At 46.9% G+C, this 27309-nt stretch overlaps 1 protein-coding gene across 3 annotated transcripts in view; it reads left to right on the top strand.

Annotated features, from left to right (window-relative positions):
• The first annotated feature begins 525 nt into the window (after positions 1 to 525).
• Positions 526 to 27309, top strand: part of PLCB1 (phospholipase C beta 1) — a 330038-nt gene continuing 303254 nt past the window's right edge. For 2 of the 3 annotated variants that reach the window (XM_036380013.2, XM_036380016.2), the window contains exons 1-2: positions 526 to 843; positions 10914 to 10991. In XM_036380013.2, the coding sequence (XP_036235906.1) occupies positions 745 to 843; positions 10914 to 10991 (177 nt within the window). In that variant the 5' untranslated portion in view covers positions 526 to 744. The remainder of the gene's footprint in view (positions 844 to 10913; positions 10992 to 27309) is intronic. The other variant, XM_036380015.2, reaches the window with a different exon arrangement.

Here is a 27309-nt window from a genome sequence, read left to right as displayed (position 1 = left end):
TCCTGGCCGCATCTCTCAGCGGGCCGAGACGCAGGCACAGTCATCCTCGCTCCCTTGCTGGGCATTTTGGAGCGGTACCGGAGCCTCACGAGTGCTTTCCGCGGAGGGAGGTGGGTGCCTCTCCCATTCCCAGCGTGTCCCGGCCGGGGCTGCGCTGGTCGGGAGGCACCGGGCGGTGCCGGCGGCCGTGGCTGCGCTGGTCGGGAGGCACCGGGCGGTGCTGGCGGCCGGGGCTGTGCTGTGCAGGAGGCACCGGGCGGTGCCGGCGGCCGGGGCTGTGCTGTGCAGGAGGCACCGGGCGGTGCTGGCGGCCGGGGCTGTGCTGTGCAGGAGGCACCGGGCGGTGCCGGCAGCCGGGAGGTGGCGCCGCGGCGCCGCCGGCGCTGCCCTGGGCGCGGGGGAACCTCGGGGGCCGAGCCTGGCGGGAGGAGGAGCGGCGAGGCGGGGAGGGAGGGAGCGGAGCGGGCAGCGCCGCGGCTCCGTGCCCTGCGTGCGTGCGTGTGTGTGCGAGCAGCGGGCGGGCCGGCGGTATATAGAGGATGTGCCGCCGCATGGCTCGCCCCGGCCGCTGCCGCGCCAGCTCCTTGGGCCAGCGCCAGTGAAGCCGCTCGCCCTCGCCGCCTCCCTGCCCGCTGCCGCCGCCTCTGCCGGCCTCCCTGCCGGGTTTCCGGCGTCCCTCCTGCCTCGGCCGCCTGCCGCGGCTCCTCCGCGCCGGGGCACAGCGAGCGCGTCCATGCGGTGCAGATGGCCGGGGCACAGCCAGGGGTGCACGCTCTGCAGCTCAAGCCCGTCTGCGTCTCCGAAACCCTCAAGAAAGGCGTCAAATTCGTCAAGTGGGACGATGTGAGTAGCCCTGCCCTTCCCCCGGCGGGGCACGGCGGGGTTTGCGGGGCGATGGGGCGGGAGGGCTGCGGGCCCTGCCCCGCTCGGTGCGGGGCGGCCACGGAGGTGTCCCCTGCCCCGCCGAGGGGTTGAACGGGCGGCTGAACGCCGGGCAAACTTTGTGCGAGGGCTGTCCTGTGGAATTGCGCTGGGCTGGCTCCTTTCGGGAGCGCCTTCCTCTGCCGCCTCCCGCGTTTCGGTGTGCGCGTTGCCACCTCTGTCCCCGTAACAGAGTTGTTTCAGCCTGCTCTCTCTCGTTCCACCTCCCGTCTCCTCCTCCCAGCCTCTCCTTTTCCTTCTGGCTCCTGCTCCTCGCGCTGTCTCGCTCGTTCTGGTGGAGTTGTCAAGCCCTGATGCTTTCTCCCAGTTCGGGTACCCTTGGGCACCTTAGTTCCTTTTCTTCCTTGGCTCCTTAGGGCATGAGGCTGGCCTCACCATCACGTCTGCTTTCCCTTCACTGCTCGCTGCCTCCCAGCCCTTTACATTTATATAGCCTCACCTAGGAAAGGAGCGTGGTTTCCACCTCACCTTTGGTAGAGCAGCTGGGATCTCTTGCTTGGCACGCTGGCTGTGCCCGGGACACTTTGGGAGCAAAGGAGAGCTAAACGGCAGAGTTGTCATTTTTCAAAGCCTGCCGAGAAGGAGAGCAGGACGAGTCCTGCGCTGGCTCTTGCTCCGGCAGTCCAGCGCTGGCTGTTTGTGTCTCAGCTGTGCACGGAGGAGCAGGTGCCCCACAAAGTCTGAGAGTGCTGTCTGGGGCCACAGAGACTCGAGCCGAGGCAGAGAAATTGTTGGGAGAGAAGACAGGCAGTCTGAATGTCAGGAGAAGTGTTGAGAATTAGTTGTTTCAGAGCTCTTGTGTGTTTGCTGTGAGCTTGGCTGTGCTCAAGACATCCACAGCAACAACTGGAGGGACGGCAGCGAGGGAGAAGGAGCAGCTCGTGTGTAACTTGGCTTGTTATATCTCGCTCTTTTGTCGCTGCTTTCAGCCTGTCCAGCAGCCAAACGTGTGAGCCTGACCCCTGTAAACCTGTGATAAACACTCTCAAGGAGAAAGAGAACATCAGAAACCAAACAACTTGTGGTGTGAAGTTTTGTTTACAGTAATAAGCGAACACATTTTTGAAAGGCTCAGGAAACTGACCTTGTCTGCATACCAAACAGTGGCTTTGATACAGGTTCTGCATGTTCAGGAACTAGGCTTGAATGAGAAAACGTTTTCTTTGCTTGACATTTTCCTTAGGGTAGGAAAAGGCAGCCTTGTCATTTGCAGTTATTGTTTTATTTTTGGTAAGTTACCAAGGAATTTCCGCGTGTGTACGCAGAGGTCGAGCTAAAGACTGAGTCTCCAGACTGAAAGCCCAAGCCATCAGCCAACACTCTAAGTTATTAGAGTGCTATTTCCCAAATTGTAGTTTCTATAGGTAGCATTAAAAGATGAAGAGTTGTTCTCCATGCATAATGGATATTCACCTGCTTGCTAAAGGCTGGTTGGTAAAAAGATTTTCAATTGTAAACCTGAAAGCTGCACTGATAAAACATGGCTAAATTCTGGAGAAAGACCTGTGTTTTGGGTTAAAGGTGCTACTCAGCAGTCCACAGGTGTTACCTGGAGCGTGTGGCTGAGTTGGGTCCTGTTGTGTTTAGTGAGTGCTTTCACTGGCAGCCCTGTGAAAATTGATGCTTTTTTAGGCACACTGTGATGAACATTTCTGGCATTAACTCATTGTTGACTGTGCATTGTGTGTATATCTGCACGTTTCCCACCCCTCAGCCCTCCTGTCTTGCAGCCCTCCTGAGTGTTCTCAGCAGTAGAAGCCCCACAAAATCCAAGGTTTCAAGGGAGGGGAGTCTCCTCTGGCTTGCACACGATGTTTGTTATGCACCATTTCTTCTCACTGTGAGTGGGAGTTCAGTTCTTCCATGCCTGTGCACTGGGGCAGACTCCATCCTCTCCTTGTTCCCTTCCCTGCTGTTTTGGGTTGCAGTTTAAAGATGGTCCTACTGACTTTGCTTTGCGTTTCACAAAGCAGAAGTGGTTGTTGTGAATTCTTACCACTTGTACCAAGTTTCAGCCCAAAGCAAAGTTTTCCTAGCTGAGCTTTAAACCTGTGAAGAATTTTAAATGGGAATGCTGGGAGCATTTAAACAAGAGTGTGAGAGGTGTTGAAGGAATTCTGTGTTGAGTAGCATCACTCCAGGTTACAGACAGGCGGGTGGAAGGCATGGAATCCCATCTCCTCTGCACACCCTCTTCACTTTCTAAATTGAGAAAGCATTAGGATCAATTAAAAAGCTCTGGCTTTGCAAGACAAGTCACTTTCATGCCTTGGGATCGGATGTAACACTGCTCCCCCCCATGTAATGCCTGGTACACTATTCACAAATTCCATTTGGGATCAGGGTGTGAAGCACTGAAGTCAAACAGTTCATTGTTGTCCTGTAACTTTGCTTCTCCTCACGCTGTTGGTGTTGTGTTCTGTAACAGTATTCCAGGTCAGAAAGCAAATTTCAGAATGGTCTCTTCTCGTGGTGTGTAGTTTTGGATTCACAAGGCACTGAGCAGAAATAGCTGTTCTTGGAATCTGTCAAAGATAAACGTGGCTGGTTGCTTTGGTCTTTTTTTGTGGCTGTGTCCATGTGTGTGCCTGAGTCAGACAATAGTTGGCTGAGCTGCCCCAAGTTGGTTCTTGAGCTGGGCCTCTGTAGCTGCTTCTCCCTGAGCCTCCTGGCTGCTGCCCTGGCTTTGAACAGCCGTGCCCTTGTGTTCCTGGAGAGAACTGGCTGGCAGGGGGAAGGACTGGCTGCATCCCCTCTGCTGTGCTCACAGCAGCTCTTCCTGATCAGAGTTTCCAGGGGGTTAATAAATAAATGTAATTAAGTTCACAGGTGAAACTGTTTTGGTAAGAGTTTAGGCTTAATGTAGCAGAATGTGTTGCTAGGCTGAGAAGGGTAAGGAAACTTGAGTATAAAGAGCAACTTCTCCCAGGAATTATCTGTCCTGAGGGCAGAATCTGCCCTGACTGATTCTTTCCTTGTTTTTCTCTGGCCTACAGTGGGAACAAGATAGACATAACTGAGTCTTTAAGTAGCTCAACAGCCAGAGCACAGCTGAGCTGATATTTTCTGAGAGCTGTAATTGGCACACTCTAGCAAGCTAATATGATGGTGTAGGTTCAAAAATAGGTTTGTTGTCATTTCTTGCTTTAAAGCCTTTCTTATCTTCCCTAGTGATAGTATGTACTTTGCATAAAGATTTTGACTGATCTCTCTGTGGCTCACACTATTTACTTTCACTTTTAAGTGAAGTGTATTGCTAAGGTGAATTCTACCTAAACTGAGGGCCAGGATTGCAATTTTCTGGCCACATCTTTTTTTTTCCCTAAGCACTGGATTACTGCAGCAAACCTGACTGGAGGCATTGCTTAGTGGCTGCAGAACTTCCCCAGGTGAGCAGCAAAATAGAACCCCGGGTCTTTTAAGGTTTTTAATGCCTTTCTCTTAGAGCACTTTGTCTTAATAAAGCATTTTTGAGCTCAGAGTGAACGCTCTGGAGATTTGCAGGCTTCTTTCTCTGTTTAGCATGTTTTAAAGAAGACTATCAAGAGTATGCCCTTTAACCTTACAAGTAAACATAACATCAGAGCATCTTTGTTATGGATAAGCTGAGATGAAACAAATAAACAACTTGGAATTTTTCAGAAGTTACTTAAAATAACTCTTTTCCCCCCTGCCTTTTTTTGTTTGTTTTTAAACTGTGCACAAGCCTGCCACTCCAGTACATTAGTGAGCACATGAAAAATGAGAAACCATTGTTCTGTGTGTATAAAACTAAAACAATAAGCTGAAGAGTTTATTTTTTTTGTGAGCGCTTTCAGTCTGGAGTGAAGAGGTCAAGTCCGGCATTCCAGAGGTTTTGTTGTTTCTTCTTTGTTGCTAATCTTTATGTAGTAAACAAGTATCAGCTCTGGGCTGTTTAAAAGTATTTTATCTGAATGCGCGTAAGTTGTGGCTTTGGTCTTTTGCAACAGAGGAGAATGAATTTACAATTTCTAAGAGTTAATATTTAGTGAATTGGAAAGCCTGAACTTGGTTTGCTCTGTTGGAAAACTCTTTATAACTTCAGTGTGGGAGGGAAATAAGATTTGGATTTGCTGCAGATGGGTTAAATGCCTGCCTGGGAAGGTCTGATGTTCAAGTCATTGATGACATCTCTGTCAGTGGAGTTTGGGAGCCCTTTGGAGTGCTGGTGGATACACGGGAAAGTGAAAACCAGAAAACAGCTCCTCAGTAAGTGAGCGTTCTTTGGGAGAGGGAAGTTAACTGTGGCTTTGGTTGTGCACTGTGTGCTTTCCTCACTTCAGTGTTTGAATGCTCAGGACTCTTTTGGTTTTTTTAACCAAACCTGGAGTGATATAGTTAACACACAATTAACTCTTGCAGTCTATTTCTAACTGTGCAGTCTTTGATCTATTAGAAAGTAAACGCTTCATAAGCACTTTTTAATTTATTTTCACAAGGCCCATTAAATTAAAAAATTTCCAGTTTCCAGTTATTCTGTTGTAGATCCAAAAAGAGACCAACATTAAAATCTCCTAATTTTTTTATCTGTGATTCGATACCTTGGACCTAATTTTCAGCCTGCAGTGCCACACTGTCAGGTGTTCAGAATGCCTCCCCAGTGGTTTTGGATGAATTTGAGCTCAGCATCTCTGAAAATGAGAAAATGACATGTGGAAATGTAATCCAGTGTTCTCTCAAAATCAGAAGGCAGCATTTATGCTGATGAGCAGACTGGTTTAAATTATTTTCTCAGCATCACACAAGAACTCTGTGGCCATGGTGAAAATCTTCCTGGTTGGCATTTCACTGCCTTTGCTCTAAAGTTCTCCCTTTATTCTCTGTTTCTTGAGTGTTTAGCTTGCAGCATTTGGGGGATCAAGCAAACAAATGCAGTAAGAGGCTCATGAGCTTGAGAGTGAGGATATCCTGAGAGATGGGGTGGGGTAGGACAGATTTCTGAGAAATCCCATTTGAGGCAGATCTTCGAAACTTGCAGTGTTTGAGCAGCAGAATGGTGATGGCACCCCAGGACAGAAATCATCAAAGTTTCACCAGGGTTTAACAACTCTGATTGTGAAGGATATCTTCTTGCATGTTCCTGTTGAGCAAGTGGAATTTCATTTTACACTTCTAAGATCAATTCCAGTTTGGTTTGGTTTTGTCCTTCCCCCAGAGGGAAGGTGACTCGTGTCTCTTTGTTCTTTGCAGCCTGTGGCAGGTTTGGTTCCTCTGCCCTCAGGGAAAGAGGGCATTTTGACCCTTCCCCAGTATTTCAGGGGCTCACTGCAGATGGGGTGGGAACTTTGTTCCTTTCACTGCAGTTCAGCCTGAGGAATTGCTGAGTTCTGACTGTCTGGTGATCCTGTTTAGTCCCGGTGTGAGTACACTCAGGGTATTTTGGAATTCTCAGGTGTCTGCTGAGCCCCTGTGCAAACTGGAGTTCTGCTCTCCCTTCTCCTTTGCTCCTTCTCTGCTTCCCCCAGGCCTGGAATCCCCCTGGCTTGTGGGGTGGCAGGAGAACTCTTCTTAGGGGCTGTCCCCAGGTCTGACACCTTTGCTCAGCCAGATTTTAGGCACTTTGGCCAAAGTGAAAGAAATGTTCAAGACTATTTTGCCTCTGCCAGAAAGAGTCCATATTCTTAGCTTGGTGTTTCTGCAGTTTGGCAGAAATTTTCCAGAAGATTCAGGCAAGTGAAATAATGATGTGTAAAAGTTTTCAGGTTATATTTGGACATGTTGAGTGTCTCTGAAAATCTGAGGCAAACCCAGGAAAGAGCAGCCAGCCTTAATAAGGCAGTGTCATGAGTCCCATCTGTCAGAAGAGCTGAGGACAGAGGCTGCTCTGCTTTTCTTTGGAGAATCTGTTGATGTGAATTTTGACTGCAGCTGTTTCCAAGAAACATCATCATTGTCTATATGTGGTTTATTAAAACACGAGCTCTTCTGGCTCGTGGTCATGGGATAAAAGCCTCCACCTTGTGCACAGCCAGGCCATGGTGGTGCTCTCATAAATAGGGTCAGGAAGGAGCTAAACCCCAGCTTTCACCTCTTCACTAATTATCTTTGTGTGATCATCTTTACTGGTCAGTAGCAGGGGAATGGGGGTGGCACTTTCTGCTCACTGGTGTTACAGGTAGGGCCCCACTCTTAAAACCAGACCTTGAAGCAGCCGTTTAATTGTGGGTTTGTCCATTGATCCTCTGTGCTTGTGCTCTGCTGTGCCTGGCTGGTGAGGATCACAGAGTTCCTGGTGGCACTTTCTGGGCATAAAAGTGGAAACCTCTTTGTTTCAAAGTATAAAACACTGAATATTGCTAATGCAGGCTCTGAGGTTGAGCAGCCAATTAGGAGGCAACTTAATGGAGTAAGTAGAGAGCAGCCACAAAACTCCTTTGAGGCTGTGGGACTGGAGGAGAGTAGAGAATTGGCCCTAAGTCAGCAAAGAGAGAGGTGGAGGACTTCTAAAGGTGAAATTAAAAGCCCTTTAAAAAATGATTCTCTGTAGCTGAGGCTGTGTGATAGACAGCACTGGGACAGCCAGGTTAGGGCCGCTTTTCCCAGGAATTGGCAGGGGCAGTCTCTGGTCCACCAGGGCACCGCTTGGCATGAGCGCCCAGGGGTGGCATTTAACCATCTGATAACCCACAGGCACTGGCAGCACTGATGGGACACTCTCCCTTTCTCTTGGCCCTCTACCCCCTCTGGTCACAGCTGGTTTTTGCCTTGCTCACCTCATCCTGCACCTTTTTTATGTACCTGGAATTGCCCCAGGAGCCTGGCCTGCTGCTCAAGGGGCTGCTTTGTTAATATCCAGAGGGATGGATATAGGATATAGGCTACTCTCCTACCACACATTTAGATTTCCAAACCCTTCAGCTTCTGAGATGGGCAACACACTTGTTTTTTTTTTTTCTGTTTTATTCTCACTTTTGCATCTGAGTGGGTTAGGGGAGATATGAGTGTCTGCCCCTGATTTGTTTGTCCTTGAAGTTTTGTTAGTTATTTTAATTTTCCTCCTCCTCTGTTGTGTTCTGTCCATAACCCTTCTGTTCAGAGTTGTGTGTGGTTGGTCAGTCTGTTCAGGAGAGTTATGAGGTCAGCTCTTTGGGTGAGGAAATCGAATTAATGGACTTCAGGATGCTCATAAATGACTGCAGGTGTGTCCTATGGGTCATAAACCACAGCCATTCCCTTACCAGTGCAATAATATTTGTAAATAAATGCACCAGACAGTTGTTGCTTGGAACAAATATCCATTTCAGAGCCTCGAACTGCTGCTGTTCTTGAATGTATATTGCAGAAGGTTTTTGCAGGAGTCCTTTTGATTGTTTCCTGCCTTTGCAGAGTGGGATAACAGCAAGAGACCTGTCCCAGGTGGCAGAGGACTCTGCTTTGCCCTGGAGTGGGTGGAAGGACTTGCAGAGCTGCCTCCCAAGGTTTATTTCCATGCCTCCACACCCAGACCTGAGCGTGGCATTTGATGTCAGGGCTTTACAAGGGTGTATTCACTATAATTCACTTGCAGAACATATAAAGCATGGTGCACATGGCTTTTATTGCTGCTGCTGGCTGCATGGAGGAGTTCCTGAGGCACTTCCAGCACAATTACTTGTGCAAAGTTCTTCTCAGATCCTCGTGTTCATCAGCACGTTAATTGTGCTGTGAGTGATGTCAGAGTTAATTAAAAAAACAGCCAAACAAAAACCTCAGCACAACCCAACAGCTTTCTGGAGCAGAAATTCCCAGAGTAGGACTCAGCCTGTCATGATCAAGTTTCCTTTAGGCCACTGATAGATATTGAAGGTTCTTCCCCCTCATCCTCTGCTTTGAGCCTGATTTTAGGTCAGCATTTTACACATGTACAGGAGCTGTGTGTCATCAAACACACTTTGGTTTGAAATGAAGGAGCAGCAGAATTAGTTCATCCTAGGCAGAATTGCTTTGTGTCTGCTTCCCACCACTTCCTTCCCTTTCCCCCCAAAGTTCCTTGGACCTCATCCAAAGGCAGGAGGACACTTGGTCTTTATCTTTCCTCATTTTATGTTTTCATGCACATTTATGACACAATGAAAGAAGCAAAAAAAGAGAGTTATGTCTCCAGAAAAGGGATTTTTTTTTCTCTCTTTTGAATAGTGGAGGTCTAAGAACCCTTTTTTAGGTTCTTGTGGATACAGATTCCTTCAGGGTCTGATATATTTTAAACCCAAATTTGCATGTTGCTTCAAACAGTACCCAGCTCTCAGGTGTACAGGATGTTAAAAACTGGGGAGAAATGGGGGGAAATAAGATTCTGCAAATTCTGCATGTCTGTTCTCTTAGGGAAGGGCAGAGTTTTAATGGTCAGTGACAGAGCTTTGGGCCCACCTGGGACATTCCTGTTTTATTTGTGTTTTATTTGTGTTTTATTTGTGTTTTATTTGTGTTTTATTTGTGTTTTATTTGTGTTTTATTTGTGTTTTATTTGTGTTTTATTTGTGTTTTATTTGTGTTTTATTTGTGTTTTATTTGTGTTTTATTTGTGTTTTATTTGTGTTTTATTTGTGTTTTATTTGTGTTTTATTTGTGTTTTATTTGTGTTTTATTTGTGTTTATACTCCACCCTGAAATATGTTGACTTTAAACTGAAATATTGGATTGGATTTAAACTTGAAGCTTTTACAGCCCTTTTTTTTCCTCAAAGCCATGTGGACTGACCTCACACATTGCTGTTCTGGAAATAGGTGAATGCTAAAGCTGTAAAATACCTGTAGCACCTCAACAGAAATAGAAATCCTTTCTGAAGAGGAGCTGTGTGTTTAGCCTGGCTTTCTGGGGAGCTGAGGCTTAGGCAATTTTTCTGTATTTTTGTCTTTTTTTCTGTGTTTTTCTATCTTTTTTTTTTTTGGTATTATTCTGTATTAGTTTTTTTTTTCTATTATTCTGTAATTCTGCAATTTTTCTGTATTATTCTGTACTTTTTCCCTTCTGTGCCCCTTCCATAACTCCTGAACTGAGTTTGAAAAATGGGTAGAGGTCTTGAGACAGCAGTGTCTTTATGGATGCCATGGAAAATAGAAGAGAAAGAGGAGGAATCCTGTTAGGAGCAGGCTGCAGTGGGGTCAGGTATTGCTGGGCAGCCTGATATGAGGGATGGGATGAGCTCCCAGCTGTGGAAAAGGTTTGGGTTGGAGCTTGTGGCTCCTGGATGAGGCTTTGCTGTCAGCCAGAAGACAGGAATTTTATTTAACCAGGCTGCCCTGCTCAGTGTGCTAAGAAATGGGCCTTGTTTTAAGTGACCTGAGCTGTGGATGTTACCAGACTAGACAGCTTTTCAAACAGTTTGAAAGTCAGGTGGAATACAGATATATTCCCATTACTAAAATATTCATGGTCTGATTAAAAAAAAAAAATAATCTTAATGGAATGTTACTGACAAAAATCTTAAGGCAAGGAATGCTATTCTGTGTTTTCTAGGCCAATTCAGCCTTTGTAAAAGTTTTATAGGTAATATATATATTTATATATTTTATATAGATAAAATATATAAGTATCTATATTTTATAGATAAAATATATAGATAAAAATGGTAAAAAATTTATAGCTATTTAGTGTTGCTATGTGAAGGTGAAGTCAGATCAAGGTGGGCAGTGGACACCTGGCTGTGATGTTTTACTGGGTGGGCTCTGGTTTGACATCCAGGGTGTTTTGCCTGTGGAACTTCACCCACTTGCAGCTTTTTTGGGTTAACTCCACGTGTTGACAAGCCTGCAGTTGTTAGGTGCTGCCTCCACAGGAATGGAAATACATTATGTCAGAAAAATGGAGATGAGGCAGGTGATACTAAATTCTTTCAGTGCCATCTTGCTAGTGATACCTTCAGGGTAATTCCTGGATGTTGCAATTCATTAGCACGGATGGCAAAGCAGCTTGTGCATAATTATGTGTTCTGTGTGCTGACATGGATTTCTTGTTTGTCCTTTCTCTGCCAGGACTCCACTGTTGTGACTCCAATTATCCTCAGAACAGACCCACAGGGATTTTTCTTCTACTGGACAGATCAAAATAAGGTAAGAGAAAAGCTTCCAGCTCCAGAATGGCTCTTCTTTTTCTCTGTGGTGTGATGTGCAGTCCTGGCACAGCAGACAAGTGTTTTAGAATATATAGAAAATAAGTGTTAGCACCCTGAGCACCTGGGTGCAGCTTGTTTGGTACCCAGGTTTGTATACAAAATATACAGAAAATGAGTGTTGCAGTTGGTGTTGTAGAACACTGTATCCAAACTGGGAATTGAGTGAGTTTCTCCTCGTTACAGAGGTGAATTTTCAAGCACTTATCAAGTAAGTGCTTGTGCTGGCTCCCTGCTGAAAATGGTGTTGAACTTGGTAGTGCTTGAGCTTTGGCCTTGCATGAGTGTCTGCCACAAAACCCCAATGTGTGCTTGTAGTGTTCTGGCTGCAGAAACCCGGTGCACCAGTTGTGCTGCTGTTTTTTGGGAGTTCTTGTTATTTTGTTTAGATACCAGGGCAAAAATAGCTTGAGGAGAGAGCAGCCATGAAACGTGCAGGCACGCTGGGGAGGCAATTTGTTATGTTAGATTGTGTTTATTTATCTTCCTATGTTTGCTTTTGAGGGGAGATGGAGCAGGGTTTGCAGTGAGTCTGTTTGGAAGCATATTTTTCTCATTTTCTGATGAAGATGCTGCCTTTGCCTGTGCTCCTGCAAGGCTGTGGTGGGCAGTGGTGAGTTCATCTGCTGACAGGGCAGAGCTGTGTTAAATTAAATTGCTGCCAGTGAGTGCCCTCAGAAGCTGTGTCTGATTTACACTGAGTGTAAATCCTGTGCCAGGACTCAGTGCAGCCTTTTTGGCCTGTTCCTTCCCTTGCATAAACTAATTGTACAAGCTAAAAAAGAACGATGAACTTTGTAAGAATAAGTGGAAACCCAGAGTTGGTTGGAGAGTTTATTTCACTTTTAATGTGTTTGGCGCTTAGACCTCCTTCAGTTTCCTACTGTTGTCTGTAAAAACAATGTCTCGGAGCAATTCTGTGAAGAATGGCTATTTATAGAATTGTTGTTCTCATATTCATGAAAAATGTATTTATAATGCTCAGAGCATTTTTTTAAAGGTTGGGTATTTATGCAAGAGGTTTAAGTGTCAGTTTGGTTTTTAAACTTGCAAATCAAGACTCTGTAAAGAGCAAGAGGGATTTTTTCTGGTTAATAATTCATGACAACTAGGTGAAGCTTGTTTCTAAACACCATTCTAGCAGTGCCCATTTAAAGAAAGTAAATTTATATCTGCTGGGGTGCTGATAGTGCAAGGACTGGCAAGGAAATGCCATTTTCAGCTTTTACGGAGTGTTTGGGTTCGTGTTGATAGTGAGATTGCAAATACATGAGAAAAGGACGTTATATAGGAGATCCTCTTTAATTTCCTTCTCTTTGTGTGAAGTCATCCTGTGATGATAGTGGAACTATGTGAAGAAGTATGAGGACAATGCTCTATGTGATCTTCTCTTTTTTCCCCCATGTTATTTTTGTTGAAGCAATTGCTTTTGTCACCAGCAAGGCCTGTTATTTTGTGTGTGTGCAAAGATAAGCCTTGCTGCATGTTGATGGAGTGGGAGAAGGCAGCTGCCAGCTTCCTTGGGCAGGCACGTTTTCCTGGGAGTGCAGGAGGTGTGGGGATGAGGCTGAGCAGCAGCAGCCATCCCTGAAGCCATTTGTGAGCCTGTGGAACAGTAAATCACTGCTGGACAAGGGTGTGCTGCTTAAAGCAGCAATCTACCCCCTCTGCTTGCTGTGCCTTATCAGTAAAATTACCTGAATTGCTGGGAGGGAGCAACCAAGCAAACAGAAAGCCACTCCCCTGTGCTGTATTTTTATGTAGCTCAGAGAGCTGGTGGTATAGCCCTGCAGTGCTCCTGAACTCCTTGGTTGCCTGAGCTGCTTCTGCCATGGTTTTCTTGTTCCCTTCTCCTTGTGTTCCACCTGTGCTGCAGGGAAAGGCAGTGATGTGCAGTGTGTGCTGCCCAGCAGTGGCTCTGGGCAGTGTGAGGCTGCTCCTGGTGCAGCCAGAGCCCGGGGCTGTGTGAGGATGGAGAGCAGAGCACCCTCAGTGTCCCCCCTGGAGCTCTCTTGGTGCTGCCAGAGCCCAGAGCTGTGTGAGGATGGAGAGCAGAGCACCCTCAGTGTCCCCCCTGGAGCTCTCCTGGTGCAGCCAGAGCCTGGAGCTGTGTGAGGATGGAGAGCAGAGCACCCTCAGTGTCCCCCCTGGAGCTCTCCTGGTGCTCTCAGAGCCTGGGGCTGTGTGAGGATGGAGAGCAGAGCACCCTCAGTGTCCCCCCTGGAGCTCTCCTGGTGCAGCCAGAGCCCAGAGCTGTGTGAGGATGGAGAGCAGAGCACCCTCAGTGTCCCCCCTGGAGCTCTCCTGGTGCTCTCAGAGCCCGGGGCTGTGTGAGGATGGAGAGCAGAGCACCCTCAGTGTCCAACCTGGAGCTCTCCTGGTGCTCTCAGAGCCCAGAGCTGTGTGAGGATGGAGAGCAGAGCACCCTCAGTGTCCCCCCTGGAGCTCTCCTGGTGCAGCCAGAGCCTGGGGCTGTGTGAGGATGGAGAGCAGAGCACCCTCAGTGTCCAACCTGGAGCTCTCCTGGTGCTCTCAGAGCCCAGAGCTGTGTGAGGATGGAGAGCAGAGCACCCTCAGTGTCCAACCTGGAGCTCTCCTGGTGCTCTCAGAGCCTGGGGCTGTGTGAGGATGGAGAGCAGAGCACCCTCAGTGTCCAACCTGGAGCTCTCCTGGTGCTCTCAGAGCCCAGAGCTGTGTGAGGATGGAGAGCAGAGCACCCTCAGTGTCCCCCCTGGAGCTCTCCTGGTGCTCTCAGAGCCTGGGGCTGTGTGAGGATGGAGAGCAGAGCACCCTCAGTGTCCCCCCTGGAGCTCTCCTGGTGCTCCCAGGCTCTGCAGCCCAGGCAGGACTCAGCCCAAAAGTTTGCTCAAGGTCAGGCTTTGCATGCTTCCCTTGCTTTCCCTGTAGCTTTCTGATCAATAAGTCAGCACCAGTTTGCAGTTTAGTCTCAGACCTGAGTGCTCCTCACAGAAAATCCAGGATTTGTAGTTTCAGCCCCACAAAGATCCCTTCCACTCAGGATATGCCACATCTGAGAGACAATTTCAAATAGGTGGCAATTTCTGTGTCTGGAGGTCTGCTCAGTAATTAATTTAAGCTCCAACCTTGCAGTTGGTGTCCTGCATCTTGACACACACTCACTGTGCACTTGCACATTTCAGCCTCCCTTGCTGTCACCTGTAAGGGTAATCCTCCACAATCACAGCACCCATAGCATTTCCCTATTTTCTGGTAATACTTGATACCCTTTGTCTTGAGCAGATGGCAGGACAGCTTTCTGATGTTAATTGTGTTTTCCAGCATGAAGTTCTTTTATTGCTGAAGGTTCTGGAATATTTTCTTCTTCATCTGTATGCAGACTGCTGGCTGATTCCATATTATTACTTGAATGATTCTCAATGTGGGACTTAAAAGAAAAATTAATTAATGTGACAAGCTTATGTCTGTTACTTATCTTATTGTTTAGGTAACATTTCTTAACTACAGCAAATCCAGACAATATTCATTGTGGTGTTGGTTTTTTTAATGACCTGACTAAAACATAATTCAATTTGTTTTTTTTTTTTTTTTCTTTTAACACAGAATGCCATTTCTTCCATGTGTTCTTATTCTGCTCATGAGTGTGGAAGAAAGATAAATCAAAATTTACCCAGGTGAAGAGAAGTCTGCTGGAGTAAAAAGGAGTGATAATCAAAAGCATTTTTGAGGAGATGAGCAGAGGCTGGAAGCATTTGGTGTGTTTAGCCCAGCTAGCAAAGCAGAGCCAGACAAAGACTGATTTCTGTCTATGGATAACTGTATTAATGGATGCATAGGCAGACTAGGAGAAGGAAAAGGTATTGTCAGGCAGTTGGAGTGTTATTGCTCCTGCATCCTTTGTCTGGAAGTTGTTATCAGAAGGATGTGGGGAGAAGGCACTTAGCCATGGACTCAGTGCAATTCTACCACTGAGCAAGGGAAGGGGGAGAGGAGGAGAGCAGCTAATTGCTTCTGGGCTGGATCCATTTAGGGGTTTAAACGTCTGAGGGTGGTTTGTGTGCGGTCCTGCCTCTCAGGAGCACACACTGGTTTATTGCCCTTTATTTTGAAGGGCAGTAAACCAGTGTGTGGTTTATTGGGCAGCTGCAGTGGCATGGCAGCAGGCTGGGGACAGGGCATGTGGAGCCAGTGTCACCCACTGCCCCAGGAGCAGACACTGAGCAGTGTGTGCTAAAACTCCACACTAGTGCCCGGTTCCTGGGAGCCTGAAGCAGCTTCTGCTGCCTCTTGTAAACAGAGGAAGATCTTGTTTGTCCCAAGCAAGTGTTTGTTGAGAAGCTCTGCCAGTGCTGATCCTGTGTGGGAGGGATGTGAGGCTGGAGCTCCCCTCCTCAGCCCTGGGCCATTGGAGCATGGACAGCCCAGCCAAGGGCTTCAGCTCCAGCGTGTGCAGGGCACCACTCCTCACTCAGATTTTAGGTGTATTTGAGGGGAAAATGGGGTGGCGAAGCCACAGAAATACTCACAGGCAGCCATTCCTGCCACACTGACAGGCTGAGGCTATCTCAAGGCAGAGAGGCTTGATCCTATTCAGTTTTTTCACAGAATTCACGCAGAATCACTGGGTTGGAAGAGACCTTCTAGATCGAGTCCAACCTAGCCCCAACACCTCAGCCAGACCCTGGCCCCCAGTGCCACATCCAGGCTTTGTTAAACACACCCAGGCATGGGGACTCCACCACCTCCCTGGGTAGATAATTCCAGAACTTTAGCAGCCTTTCTGTAAAAACTTTTTCCTGCTATCCAACCTGTATTTCCCTTGGTGCAGCTTGAGGCTGTGTCCTCAGTTCTGTCAGTGCTGCCTGAGAAAGAGACAAAGAGCCCAGCTCCAGCTGAGCACAGGCACCTTTCACCTTTTCACTGACAGTTTTGTAATTTCCAAGGGGAAAGGTGGGGAAGTTTCTCTTTTAACAGGAGCAGGACTGTTTTCATGGTTGAGCATCCCTGGCAGAGCTGGTGCTGGCAGGCTGCAGCTGGGCCCGGGGCCTCTGGGGCGGGAGTGCCGGGGCTCTCTTGTGCTCTCAGAGTGCATGGAGGGCTTCCTGAGGATGAAAGATGAGAGGGTTTTTCTGACTTGGAAGCTCCTCTCCCTCCTTGTGTCCTGGTGTGATCCTGATTCCTTTAGGCCTGAAGACCCAGGAATGTGGGAAGGGGAGCCTGAGGGCTGTAGGATTTGGTCTGGCTTCAGCATGTTTGTAAATTCTCTGGCAATCCCATTGCCCTCTTCCAAATGGGAGATGATGTGGTGTTTTTCCAGCTGCTGGGGATTTTGCCTCTTAGGTAAGGAGCTCTTTTGTGTCTTTTGAAGCAGAGCTGTAAAACACTTGGGTTGGTGTTTGTATTGCCCCATGGGTCAAAAATTAGATTTACATTACATCTCTATATGCTTTACAGTACACCTCACAAGCATACAGTAAAGACTGAAGTTATTATATCAATATTTAAAACACACCTAGTAATTTAATGAGAGTGGAATATTTACTAGCACCAGGTTTAAAAATACCTGCTCCAAATCTCAGCTGTTTGGCTTAATTTATTCAAGAGCAAGGTGCCTCAGTTGTGCATCTCAGCACTGAAAAACATCCAAGAAGTGCATCATTAAACATGTATTCACACTTCTCTCTTGGCATGTGAAGAGAAAAAAACCTAAATAACTTAAACCCTTAAAACCCAAGAGAACCCCAAACCTTAAACCCTTAAAACCCCAGGTCCATGTCCTGGCATTCTACCAGGCATGAGCAAGACTTGTGGGGGGCTTTTTTGTTGGGGTTTTTTGTTGTTGTTAAATTCTATATGAGATGCCTTGTGCTCTCAGTGCTCCACTACTTCTAAGGCTTCTCCATGGACTTGGGTAAAAATAAAAAGCAAACTCTAATTAGCATCTGCACATTCTCCAGTGTCAGATGGGCACAAGGGGAAATAATGGCAAAACTGGCAAAGTTGTTTATCCATAGGACACTTTTGACATCAGATCACAATCCTCTCCTACTGAAGGGAAAGTAGAGTTGATAAACAAATGGTTTTGCTCTAAACTTAGCCCATTCCTGCAGGTGTGAACTGAGTGCCAAGCTGAAAGCAGATTGTCCCTGAGTTTTGAGAGCAAAAATTGATTTTTCATTTTTGCTTGTTGTATTTCAGTTGGGAATTTAAGGATAAGGGGTTTCAGGCTTTGGAAGGTGGAGATGGTTCTGTGGAGGTCCTGCTCATCCTTTCACTGGGAATCTGGATGAGGAATCCTTGGGACAAGGAGTTATGGGGATGTGAGGTTTTGCTTCCTACTGGCACTGGAAATTGGGAGTGAACCTGGAGCAGGCAGTGCAATAATAATGGTGGCACAGTGAATAATCTGGGTTTTGCACTCTTTGTGATTGATGAATTTGAGGTGTGGCATCAGGAGGCACCATGGTGCATTAGGAACTTGAGAAGAAGCTCATGGTTTTTTTCCCAACAGCTTAAAAATCAGCATGTGAGCAGAATAAAGGAAGACTGGGAAAGTGGTAGGGAATTGCCACAGACAGTGAAAATGGGAGGAAATATTTCATGGAGGTCAGCTTCCCATCAGGCTGCTGATTTAAAGGAAATCTCTCTGCTTTCAAAACATGGAAATTGTTCAAGGCCCATTAGGGAAATGGTACTACATCAAACACAGATCTCTATAAGCATTTCCCACTGCTGAAGATCTCCCTGCTTGTGAGGGAGGCAGGAACACAAAGTGAGATGTTGGGTTTAATCCACAACACAGATCCCTTTGCTGAAGTGAGGAAGCCAAAGAACCTTAAAAATTGAGGATGGATGACTCTGGAGTCAGCCAAATTTATGTGCTGCTGGTTTCTCAGGTACTGAGAGCAATCCTAACATTTTTCTTCATGTGAGGATATTTTCCTTGCCCTCTATTGAACATGGGTTGTGACTTCCCTCTAAAGATGAGATTGTAGGGTGTCTTCTGTTTAAAAGGACTGAGACTTGGGAAGCTGTGGCTGTAGATGGATGTCAATGTCAAATGTTACAAGAAAATTGGAAATTTGAATTTTTATGCAAGAGATTTTTATGGTGTGTCTGCTGGAGACTGTTTGGCTGTTGCAATTTTCAATTTAAATATCTCAGTAAGGACAGCTTGTGTCCAAGCTGCCCAACATCCCCTCAGTGCCTTCCTGGGCTGGTGTGTGTTTTGCAGCTGAGCAGGGCTTGCAGTAAACACAGCCACAAGCCAGCCTGCCCTCTCTTCTTTGCCTCTTTAATTAAAAAAGTCTCTTGTGTTGGTGCCTGCAGCCTGTACATGGATTTGGCTGAATGTGCAGCGTCAGCTTTGCTGACTGACCTATTATTAGCATGGCTCAAAAATTGGCTGCTAGCACATCAGCCTTCCTGGTCTTGGGGAGGATGGCTGATCTCCTGGTGTGCCTGTTGGATTCACTTCTCCCTAATGCTTCACATCCTGGCTCTTTCCTCTCCCTATTATGCTTCCAGGGATTTTTTAGTGGGGGTTGTTGGTTTTTTTTTGTTTTTTTTTTTTTTTTTCAGCTGTGCTCCAAAAATAACCATCTTTAAATCAGATATATTCTGTCTCCATACATGTGATCTTCCTGTGTGAACACACACACTCCCCTGCTCATCAGTGCCATGGGACAAATGTGTTAGAAATGTGAAATTTTGGGCCTTTTTTTTTTTTTAATTTGAGGAGTTTGAAAGGTTGTCTTGAAATACAAGTGAGTGGCAATAAATGTCAGTTTTGCACTAATCCTTGCCTTATTTACCTTAAGGCTTTTTACCACTAAAAATGTGGATTTGACCCTGCTTCCTTCTCCTGCTTGTTCCTACAATTCTGGTATTGTACACATTCTGCAGTGCTCCATTGTACCCCACAGCTTTCCTTTTTGGTTTGGGGTTGGTGTGCGAGGACATGAGGCACTCTATAGATCCCTGTCCTAGGGAACCTTTTCAGTCCTGTCTTTTCTTTATTGACAACTTGTATTAACCCAGCGTTGGGAAAATACTTGGAATGCTGCAAATGAATGAATTTTAGGTTCACTGTGTGTGTGTGATTTTGAATTATGCTAACTGTACAGATGTTTTTTGCAGTGCCAGTCTCCTGCAGTTGCTCCACTGGGTTGGAAGGTGTGTAAAGGCAGGAGGCAGAATCCTGGTCTGTTGTGCTGCTGTGTCTCCTTGCCAGGCATCACTTCTGCTGCTGGGTCTCTGAGCAGGCTCTGGAGGGTGTCACATCCCCAAAAGGGGGTGACTGTGCCTTCCCCTGGCTGTGGTTTGTGTCCTGTCTTGCCTTTCCATGCCCAGCAGGAGGTGAGGATTCATCTCCATTGCTCCTTCCAGTGAATCTCCACACAGGCACGTTTAGCAGTGGGACTTGCCAGTGTCCACCCTTTAGTGGTGAGCACAAATCCCACTAGCAGGGGCAGGTTCTCACCTCTGAGACCCAGTCTGTGGTGTTGCAGGTCTGTTGCTGAGCTGTTCCTCGTGCTCTCAGTGTGGGCAAGGAGCAGGGCTGCCATGTAGAGGATGGAGATTTGTCTTCTGTTGTGTCCCAGGAACATTTCCAGTGCCTGGATTTTGTTGTGGAGGCTGGGCCATGCCGTTGTACCAGGTGTGCTCTGCATCTTGTGAGAGGGACAGGGTGTTGTGCTGTCCCTGAGAGCTGCTGGTGGCTGGAGAATGTCTGCAAGTCCTGGCTCTGCAGGGCATGTCAGCACTCAGCTGCCCCATTATCCCCCTGCAGCTGGGGGACACACAGCACTGCTATTTCAGGGCTGCACTCACACATCAAAGGTGAAATTCCAGCCCAGTGCCTCATCCCGGAGAGCTCCTGTGCTGTCTGAGCCTGGGCACTACCAGATCCTGCCCCTGATCCCAAGGCTGGGCACGGTGTGCCTGCAGAGCTTTGCTGAGCCCTCTGCCTCTGCAGGCGCCTCTGGGGCTGTGCCATGCCCTGGGCTGGGGCTGTGCCATGCCCTGGGCTGGGGCTGTGCCACCCCTGGGTGCCCCAGGTGACAGAGGCTGCCCCAAACCTGCAGAACTCCATGGGCTGGGTGCTCTCTTTGGGTTTCAGGTTGTGTTTTCTATTGACAGCCAGCTCGTGGTTGCTGCACAGTATTTCTCACTGGAAATACTGGGAGCTGGTTGGTGATCTCTGCCTGATGAACAGCAGCAAGTGCTCTAATGAGAATCATAATGAAACAATATTGATGAGCAGGGGAGAGCTGCTTGGCACTGAGTGATGCTTGTTGGAGCCTTGTTAAAGCAGTAATGAAATTCTAAAGGAAGCTCTTTTAGTTTAATTCTGGCTGCCCTGTGCTGACCCAGGACAGTTTGACATCAGGCCTTATTAAATAAAAAGGTGTTATGAAGTGGAACACTGATGTTTGGAAATTAGGAGTGCATCCCAAAATTTAGGTACTTATCTTGGCACTTTCAGCTTTGAGACTGGGACATCTTCAAAATACTCTGTATTTAAGGCAGCGTTTAGAACAATACAGCAATGGGTTTACTCTTTAATTTCCCTAAAAATAGAGATAAGTAAAATAAAGGTGGGTTTTCTGCTTTGAATCTGGATTTGCTTGCTAGCTAGTAAAACAAGCATAGGGCCGTGTTGTCCATGGAGAAAATCCTTCTAAATTGGGCTAACATACCACAGTGGAGGACCAGGCTGAATCATTAAATATGTAATATGATTTATATATTATATCTATATTTATATTTCTATAATATAAGTTTTCCCTGACACAGCAAAATCCCTGGTTATGGTGGTTGTGGAATTTGAAGGAAGTGGAACTTTGCCTTTCAGTTCCTTGCTCAGGCCTTTTCCCCTGAAGCTGAGGGTTGTTTTTAGGTTCAGATCCTCAATTGATCCTTACTTAAAAAGCAGCATTTCCTTAAAAGCAGTGTGATTTGTAGCAGTGCTCCAATGGTCCATAATTCAGTGAGGTGTTTGATGAGTAACCAGTGCTTGGCAGCCAAGGGAGATGCTTCAGCAGCTGCTGGGAGTGCTGTGTGTCTGTGGAAATGGTGTTTGGAGGAGCTCAGCAGGCAGTGCCCCCTCTCTGGGGGACAAATCCCTCAGCACCCTGCAGGGCTTGCCTGGAAAACCCTTGTGGCAGGGCAGGCTGGGTTATTGGCATTAATGAGTGCCATGCCTGAAGAGGATCTCAGCCAAATCTGGGGCTCTGCTTCCTCCCCCCTGGCAGACACAACCTGCAGGCATTTTTGCCAGTGGGAATTGCTGGGAGAGCCTGTCAGGGATGCTGCAGGAGGAGCACAGGGGTGCCATCCATGCTGGATGGATGAGGTGAAGGGCTCCTCTCCTCAGACCTGCATGCAGTAAATTCCAAACCATGCCAAACCAGCCTGAAGAGAGGCTCTGCTTGTCTCCTGCCAGAAGGAGATTTTTTCAGTGTGCTGACTGCAAGTCTGTCTTGTCACTGACAGCTCATCCCAGTGTCTGCTGCATGGCTCTGTGTTGCATACCCACATTTAGATCCCTCTTTCACAATATATTGGACTTCCAATCTGTGTTTCTACTGAAATGAAGGACCCAGGGAGGGGGTGTAGGCAAGGTGAAGGAAGCTGGAGGTCAATCCAGCTGTTCTGACTGGCAGACTTGAAATATTTGCACTTTCTCACCAAATTGTTTAGACCTTTCAGCCTTTGAGGAAGAGAAAAATTATCTGCCCTTTTGTAGCCACTGTGTGTGTTTGGAATTATCTAAAGGCTTATCTTAGTCCTGTTGTAAAGCTGACTGTTAAAATAAGATCTCTTAATTCCTTGAAAATGTGTTTTTTTTCCTCTTGGATGAGAACTGACAAAAGACATTTCATAATGCTGAGTGAAGCTTTTTTTTCCCCCCCTCTGCCTCCACTTTTCCCTGGCATTTCAGTCAATATTTGCAGGGGTTCAGGCTAAAACTGAGGGTCCTTTTTCCTCTCTTTGCCCTTCCTGTCTCAAATGCTGCTTCACAGCTCTGTCTGGAGTGATATCAGAGTTTCCTGGGCACGTCCTGTGTCCTCATGCAGGAATTCTGCCAGTGCCAAAGGATGGCTTTGGGTTTTCTCTCATTCCTGGAGCTGCTGTTCAGTGCACACAGACTGTGCCACTCTGCTGTGTTTGTGTTATGTTAAAACAGCTCTCACAAATCGCCTACAGAGCAGGTTTACAATGGGACAGAGCCTTGGTGTGGTAATTACAGATGTCACTGGATATGGCATGTCACCTTCTTTGGAGTGCTTAATATTGTAGCTAAAAACGTGGGCTTCAAAAGAACAATGTAAGGCTCCTACAGTGAAGAATGCAGGAATTTAGCCCCAGCCATCACTCCAGATCCTTTGGATTTATGCTGGTACTTGGTCATGGCCACTCAGCAGCTTCCCTGGATTCCTGCCAGGAATATGGTAAGTGCAGCAATCTTTTTGTGATCTGTTTGGCTGCATGGCTGTAATGATGGGGGCTATTGGAGTGACAGATGCTGCTGCCCATCCTGCACTAGATGCAAGTTTGCATATACAGGAACCAGGCACTTCCTCCCCGAGTCATGCACAGAATTTGGAGCTGCTCCTTTGTTGCCATGGTGTTCCATGATGAGAGCAAGGTGGAGCAGCAGTGGTGACTCCGATGAGCCGGTCAGGAGTGCCAGTCTGCAGCAGTGTCAGAGCCTGAGCCGGGGCTCTGCAGGGGGCTCCTATGGCCAGCCGGGGGCTGTGCACAAATCACAGACGGGACGGGGCTGCTCTGCAACTGCCTTGAGCTGCTTTATTGTCCAGCATCACTCTCATTCCATGGCTCTGGCAATGGGGAGATGCCAGCAGCTCACATCCCAGGCAGCAGACACAGAACTCAATGTCACAACTCACTTTATGAGTTTCTTGACCAATCCCACAAAGCAAAAGCACATGGACAGTAGTTCTATCCAACCACCAAGCACAGGTACCTTTGTTTTAAACAATGCTTATTTCAAATACAATACCTGCTTGTAAGCCTTAAAGCACAATGCACAGAGCTCCATTATTAAGCTTCAAACTTCCTAATATCTTGCTAGATAAACTTTTCTGTAGCTTAGAGAGTTATTCTAGACATGAATACACAGACCATTGTTTTATTTGTCCTTGCTTTTCTACTTTTTAAATGATTTTTCTGGTGACCAATCTCATGGCTGCTGCTTAGCTCTGCTCACAGTTCTGCTGTCTCTGAGGCCTGCCTTTTGCAGCTTTCCCAAAACCCTCTGATTTTGTGGATTCCCACAGCTCCCAGACCCTGGTGGCATCTGAGGATTTCCAGGGCTTGAAATACAAATCCGGACTTGCTAAACCTGCCCTGTGCCATGGGACTGGAGGCACAATGGGCTCTCGCTGCTGTTGCAGTTTTGTGACCTCAAACTGTGGCCCCTGCAGGACTGATGGCCACCACCTGGAGCTGGCATTTGCACCCCAGCATTGACAGCTGGCCTCATGCAGCTTTACCTGGCCTGTGCAGAGCCTGATGGTGGCAGATCCCTCACCTCCTGATTGCACTGGGGGCTTGGAGGTGGAGTGTAGCATTCAGGGGGCCCCCAATGCAGGGAATGATTGGCATCTGTCTCCATTGATTCAGAATGCTGAACAATTGCTTTATTAAACTATATTACATTAATACTATATTATAAGACTATAAAATATATAGTATACTAAAGAGATACTATACTGTAGAACACTAAAAGATTCATACTGAAAAAAACCCTGTGACTATCTCCAGACAGCCAGGACACAATGGGCCAATTAATACAAACAACCATCACCAGAATCCAATTACCAAATCCCTTCAGGTAAACAGTCTTCCTAACACATTCCACATGTGCAAAAACAACAGGAGCAGAGAATGGAGATAAGAGTTGTTTTCTCCTCTCTGTGCTTCTCCAGGAGGAAACCTGGGGGAGAGAATTATTATTATTAATGGAGGGAAAAGGGAGAGGTATAAGTGCAGCATCCAGCTGGTGGCACTGACTAGATTTGCTTCTGGGAACCTTAGAACAAAAACACTTGAGTTTTGCTGTTGTATAAGTAGTGATTGACCAGTGTGAGATGCCTCAGGGTCTGGAGAGACTGAAGCCCCCCTCTCCCTGTGCCTGATTCAAAAGAGGAATTTGAAGCACATCCATATCTGAGGCTGGTGAAACTGAGCTGTTTCAGCCCTTTATTAATTTTGTACATTTGAATTTAATCTGCATGGTGATGACACCAGCATGAGGATAATCTCTGAGTCATGAGGGCATTATAAGTAAGTTCCCCAGACACTAAAAAATGCCAATTATATGGGCATGACTGAAAGAGTAAGATCTATGGGAATAAACCATAAATCATACATAATCTTCATGGACTGTTTCAGAAACTGTAAAATCTACTCCATTAGTGTAATAAATATCCTAGTGGCATTAGGTACATTGTGTAATTGGCTTGGCTTTATGTTGGCAATATAGACTGTTGGGTGGTCTGAATGTTTATATATTGATGTGATTAATTTTGGTGCAAATGATTTCCAGAACTAGCCTGAGAACGAGCTGTTATGACCTAATAAAATGATATGCCAAAAAGGAAGAAAACAGCATAGTTACAAGTCAAAGGCTCACACTGCAAAGGCACCTTTTGTCCACCATTGAAGGTCAGCATCCACACTGGATGTAGGAAACCAAGTTTGTATCATTTGAGGAAGGAATTGCTGAGTGGAAGCCCCACTGCTTTCATCTGTATTTATTTCATCTGTGTTTACCTGCAGAGGTGGAGAGCTCTCCTTTGGCTGCTGGGCAGTGAATGAGCTGTCCATAAATACCCTTCTCATTCAGGTGAATTTATTTACCTTGCACGTGTTGCTGTGTGAGTAGCAAGGACAGGGGACCAGGCTTCTGTGGCTCTAACCTCTGGGAAATGCCAAACCCAGGTATTCTCCCTGGATTTCATAGCTGGGGTTTTTAAAGTGTTTTTTAATACTCAGTTCTGTAGGTGTGGATAAAATGCAGTAGGCTAACCTGGGGAGTCACTCATTGCTCTGAGCTGAGGAAGCTGCCTTGCACTGACTGGAATGCCTTTGCAAGTCTTGAATGTCATGTTTGACTGCAGTTCCAGTCATGGGGAGTAGGGACAGACAGACATCATTGTCTGCTTTCTGTCACGCCAGGGGAGTGAGCGGTGCTGGTGTGAATCCAAACTCACTTGAGCTTTGTTAAAGACAAATATGATGATGTTATTTTTATCTGCATCTGTACTTTACCCTGCACTGGGTAGTTGGGGTGACAGTGCAGTACTGTAACCTGAATTTCCCTGAAGACACAAGCCACACATTGATGGGGTTAAGAAATTTATGTTCTGTTGACTTTAGGGATCAATCCTATCTCTTGTGTCTAAATGTTCCTGATTTTTTTTTTCCCCAGAGGTTGTCTTAAAGGAGGTTCTGGAGTTTTAAATGAGCCACAAACATAGAGCTCTGTGCATGTGTTTCATTTTTTTGTGTTTTTCCTCTTTTTTCCCCTCTCCATCCTCAACTCCCAAGAAGTTAATGTACTTTGAAATGTGTGATTTCCCAGGAGTGGCCTGAGATTGTCTTTGGCTGATACTGTGATGGGAATGGCAGTGTTTGCTCCAGAGACTTCATTCCAGCCAGCCAGCTACTGCTGGACAAACCAACAGCATGAGAAAAAACGCAATATATTGCAAGATCCTGCAGTTGTGTGACCTGGAAATCTTTGTAACTGTGTGTTCTGTCAAACTGCATCCTCTAGGCTTTTTCCCATCTGACTTGGAGAGCTGGTAATGGTGTGTCAGAGGTGATTCAGGGATGTGTTGGAGCTGTGGGGTGACCCCAGGGCAGTGCTGCTGTGCCCTGTGTGTGTTCCAGGAGCTCTGCTGCTCACCTGGCAGCCTCCCAGCTGTGAGACTTCTCCTTTCCAGGCACTGCAGAGTGCTACACTGATGACAAACAGCTTCTGAAATGGAAACCTCAGATCAGGGGGCAAATAACTAATGAATATTGCATCAGAGTGCAAAGAACCCTCCCTTTGCAAACCACGGGGAGAGGGCTTGGAGCATTTTGTTTGAACTCCAGGATCTTTTTCACTTAGACCATTTTCTGAGCAGGCAAGCTAAACTGTGTGGGTTTTCAGCTTCAGAGTGAGATGGAGATGTATGGGTGTGCAGTTACACAGCTGGGCAAGGAAAGGTCCATCACTGAAGGAGGAAAACATGTTTGTTCTTCTGTGCTTTATTTATTTAATTTTTAGTAGGAAGCATAAATTTGTGTCTGAAAATTCCAAATCATGCAGTATTTAAGTGAGTTCATGTTGTGCATGCTGTCAGGAGAGAAAGCAAGCCAGGTATGGAGCTTGGTCTTTGAGGCTAAATCAGTTTTCAGAGATGAGCTTTTATGTGTTTGATTTGTGCCCAGGGACTTTTTTTTTCTTTCTAGCAAGGTCTAGAATCTCCCCATTGTCAGAGCCATGGAATGAGAGTGATGCTGGACAATAAAGCAGCTCAAGGCAGTTCCAGAGCATCCCCGTCCTGTCTGTGATTTGTGCACAGCCCCCGGCTGGGGATAGCTTGGGCAGTGCTGTGTGAAACGGAGTGAGAGGCTGCTGTGTTCCCAGGGGTGTCTCCCGGCCCTCTCCCACCCCTCTGGATAATCGTTAGCTGTGTCTGAGGCTTCTCCCCAGGGCTTTGGGCTTCCTGCCCCCGCAGGGGAATAGCAATGAGGCAGAGAGGCAAGGTTTGCTGCCAGCTGTGCGGAGCCCACACCTGCTGCCGCGAGTGCAATCATTAGCTTGGCCTTTGAAAGTGCCTGGAAATAATTATCAGGGTATTAGGTGCTAAGAAACTTCCAGGCTTCTTCTGGAGAGATGGTGTGGCTGATGTGGGGAAGCCTTGTTGTGCACTCAGGGACAGAGCTGAACCTTCCTCTGCGCGCGTGAGAGCCAAACAGGAGAGCCTGTGATCCAGGGAGTGACTTCAGCTGCTGCTCTCCTTGTTCTTGCTGCTTTACAGCTTTCTCTGCAGCTCAGATCATTTCCTTGTGGGGTTCCTTGCCCTCTCAGGTAAGGTGGAGCTGGGGAGGGCACAGAACACAGGAGCTGCTGTTCATCACCCTTGTTGGCAGGGAGCAGAGCCCAGGGTTTGGGTGGGTGCTGCTGCATCCGTGTGGGCCTGAATTTGGCAGTGAAAATGTGCTCAAGGGATGCTGCTCCAGCAGAGATACTGATG

Source organism: Molothrus ater, chromosome 3 (genome assembly GCF_012460135.2).
Source record: "Molothrus ater isolate BHLD 08-10-18 breed brown headed cowbird chromosome 3, BPBGC_Mater_1.1, whole genome shotgun sequence".
NCBI classification, from domain to species: domain Eukaryota; kingdom Metazoa; phylum Chordata; class Aves; order Passeriformes; family Icteridae; genus Molothrus; species Molothrus ater.
The sequence above is the reverse complement of the archived record's forward strand: the minus strand, read 5'-3'. Positions and strand labels throughout refer to the sequence as shown.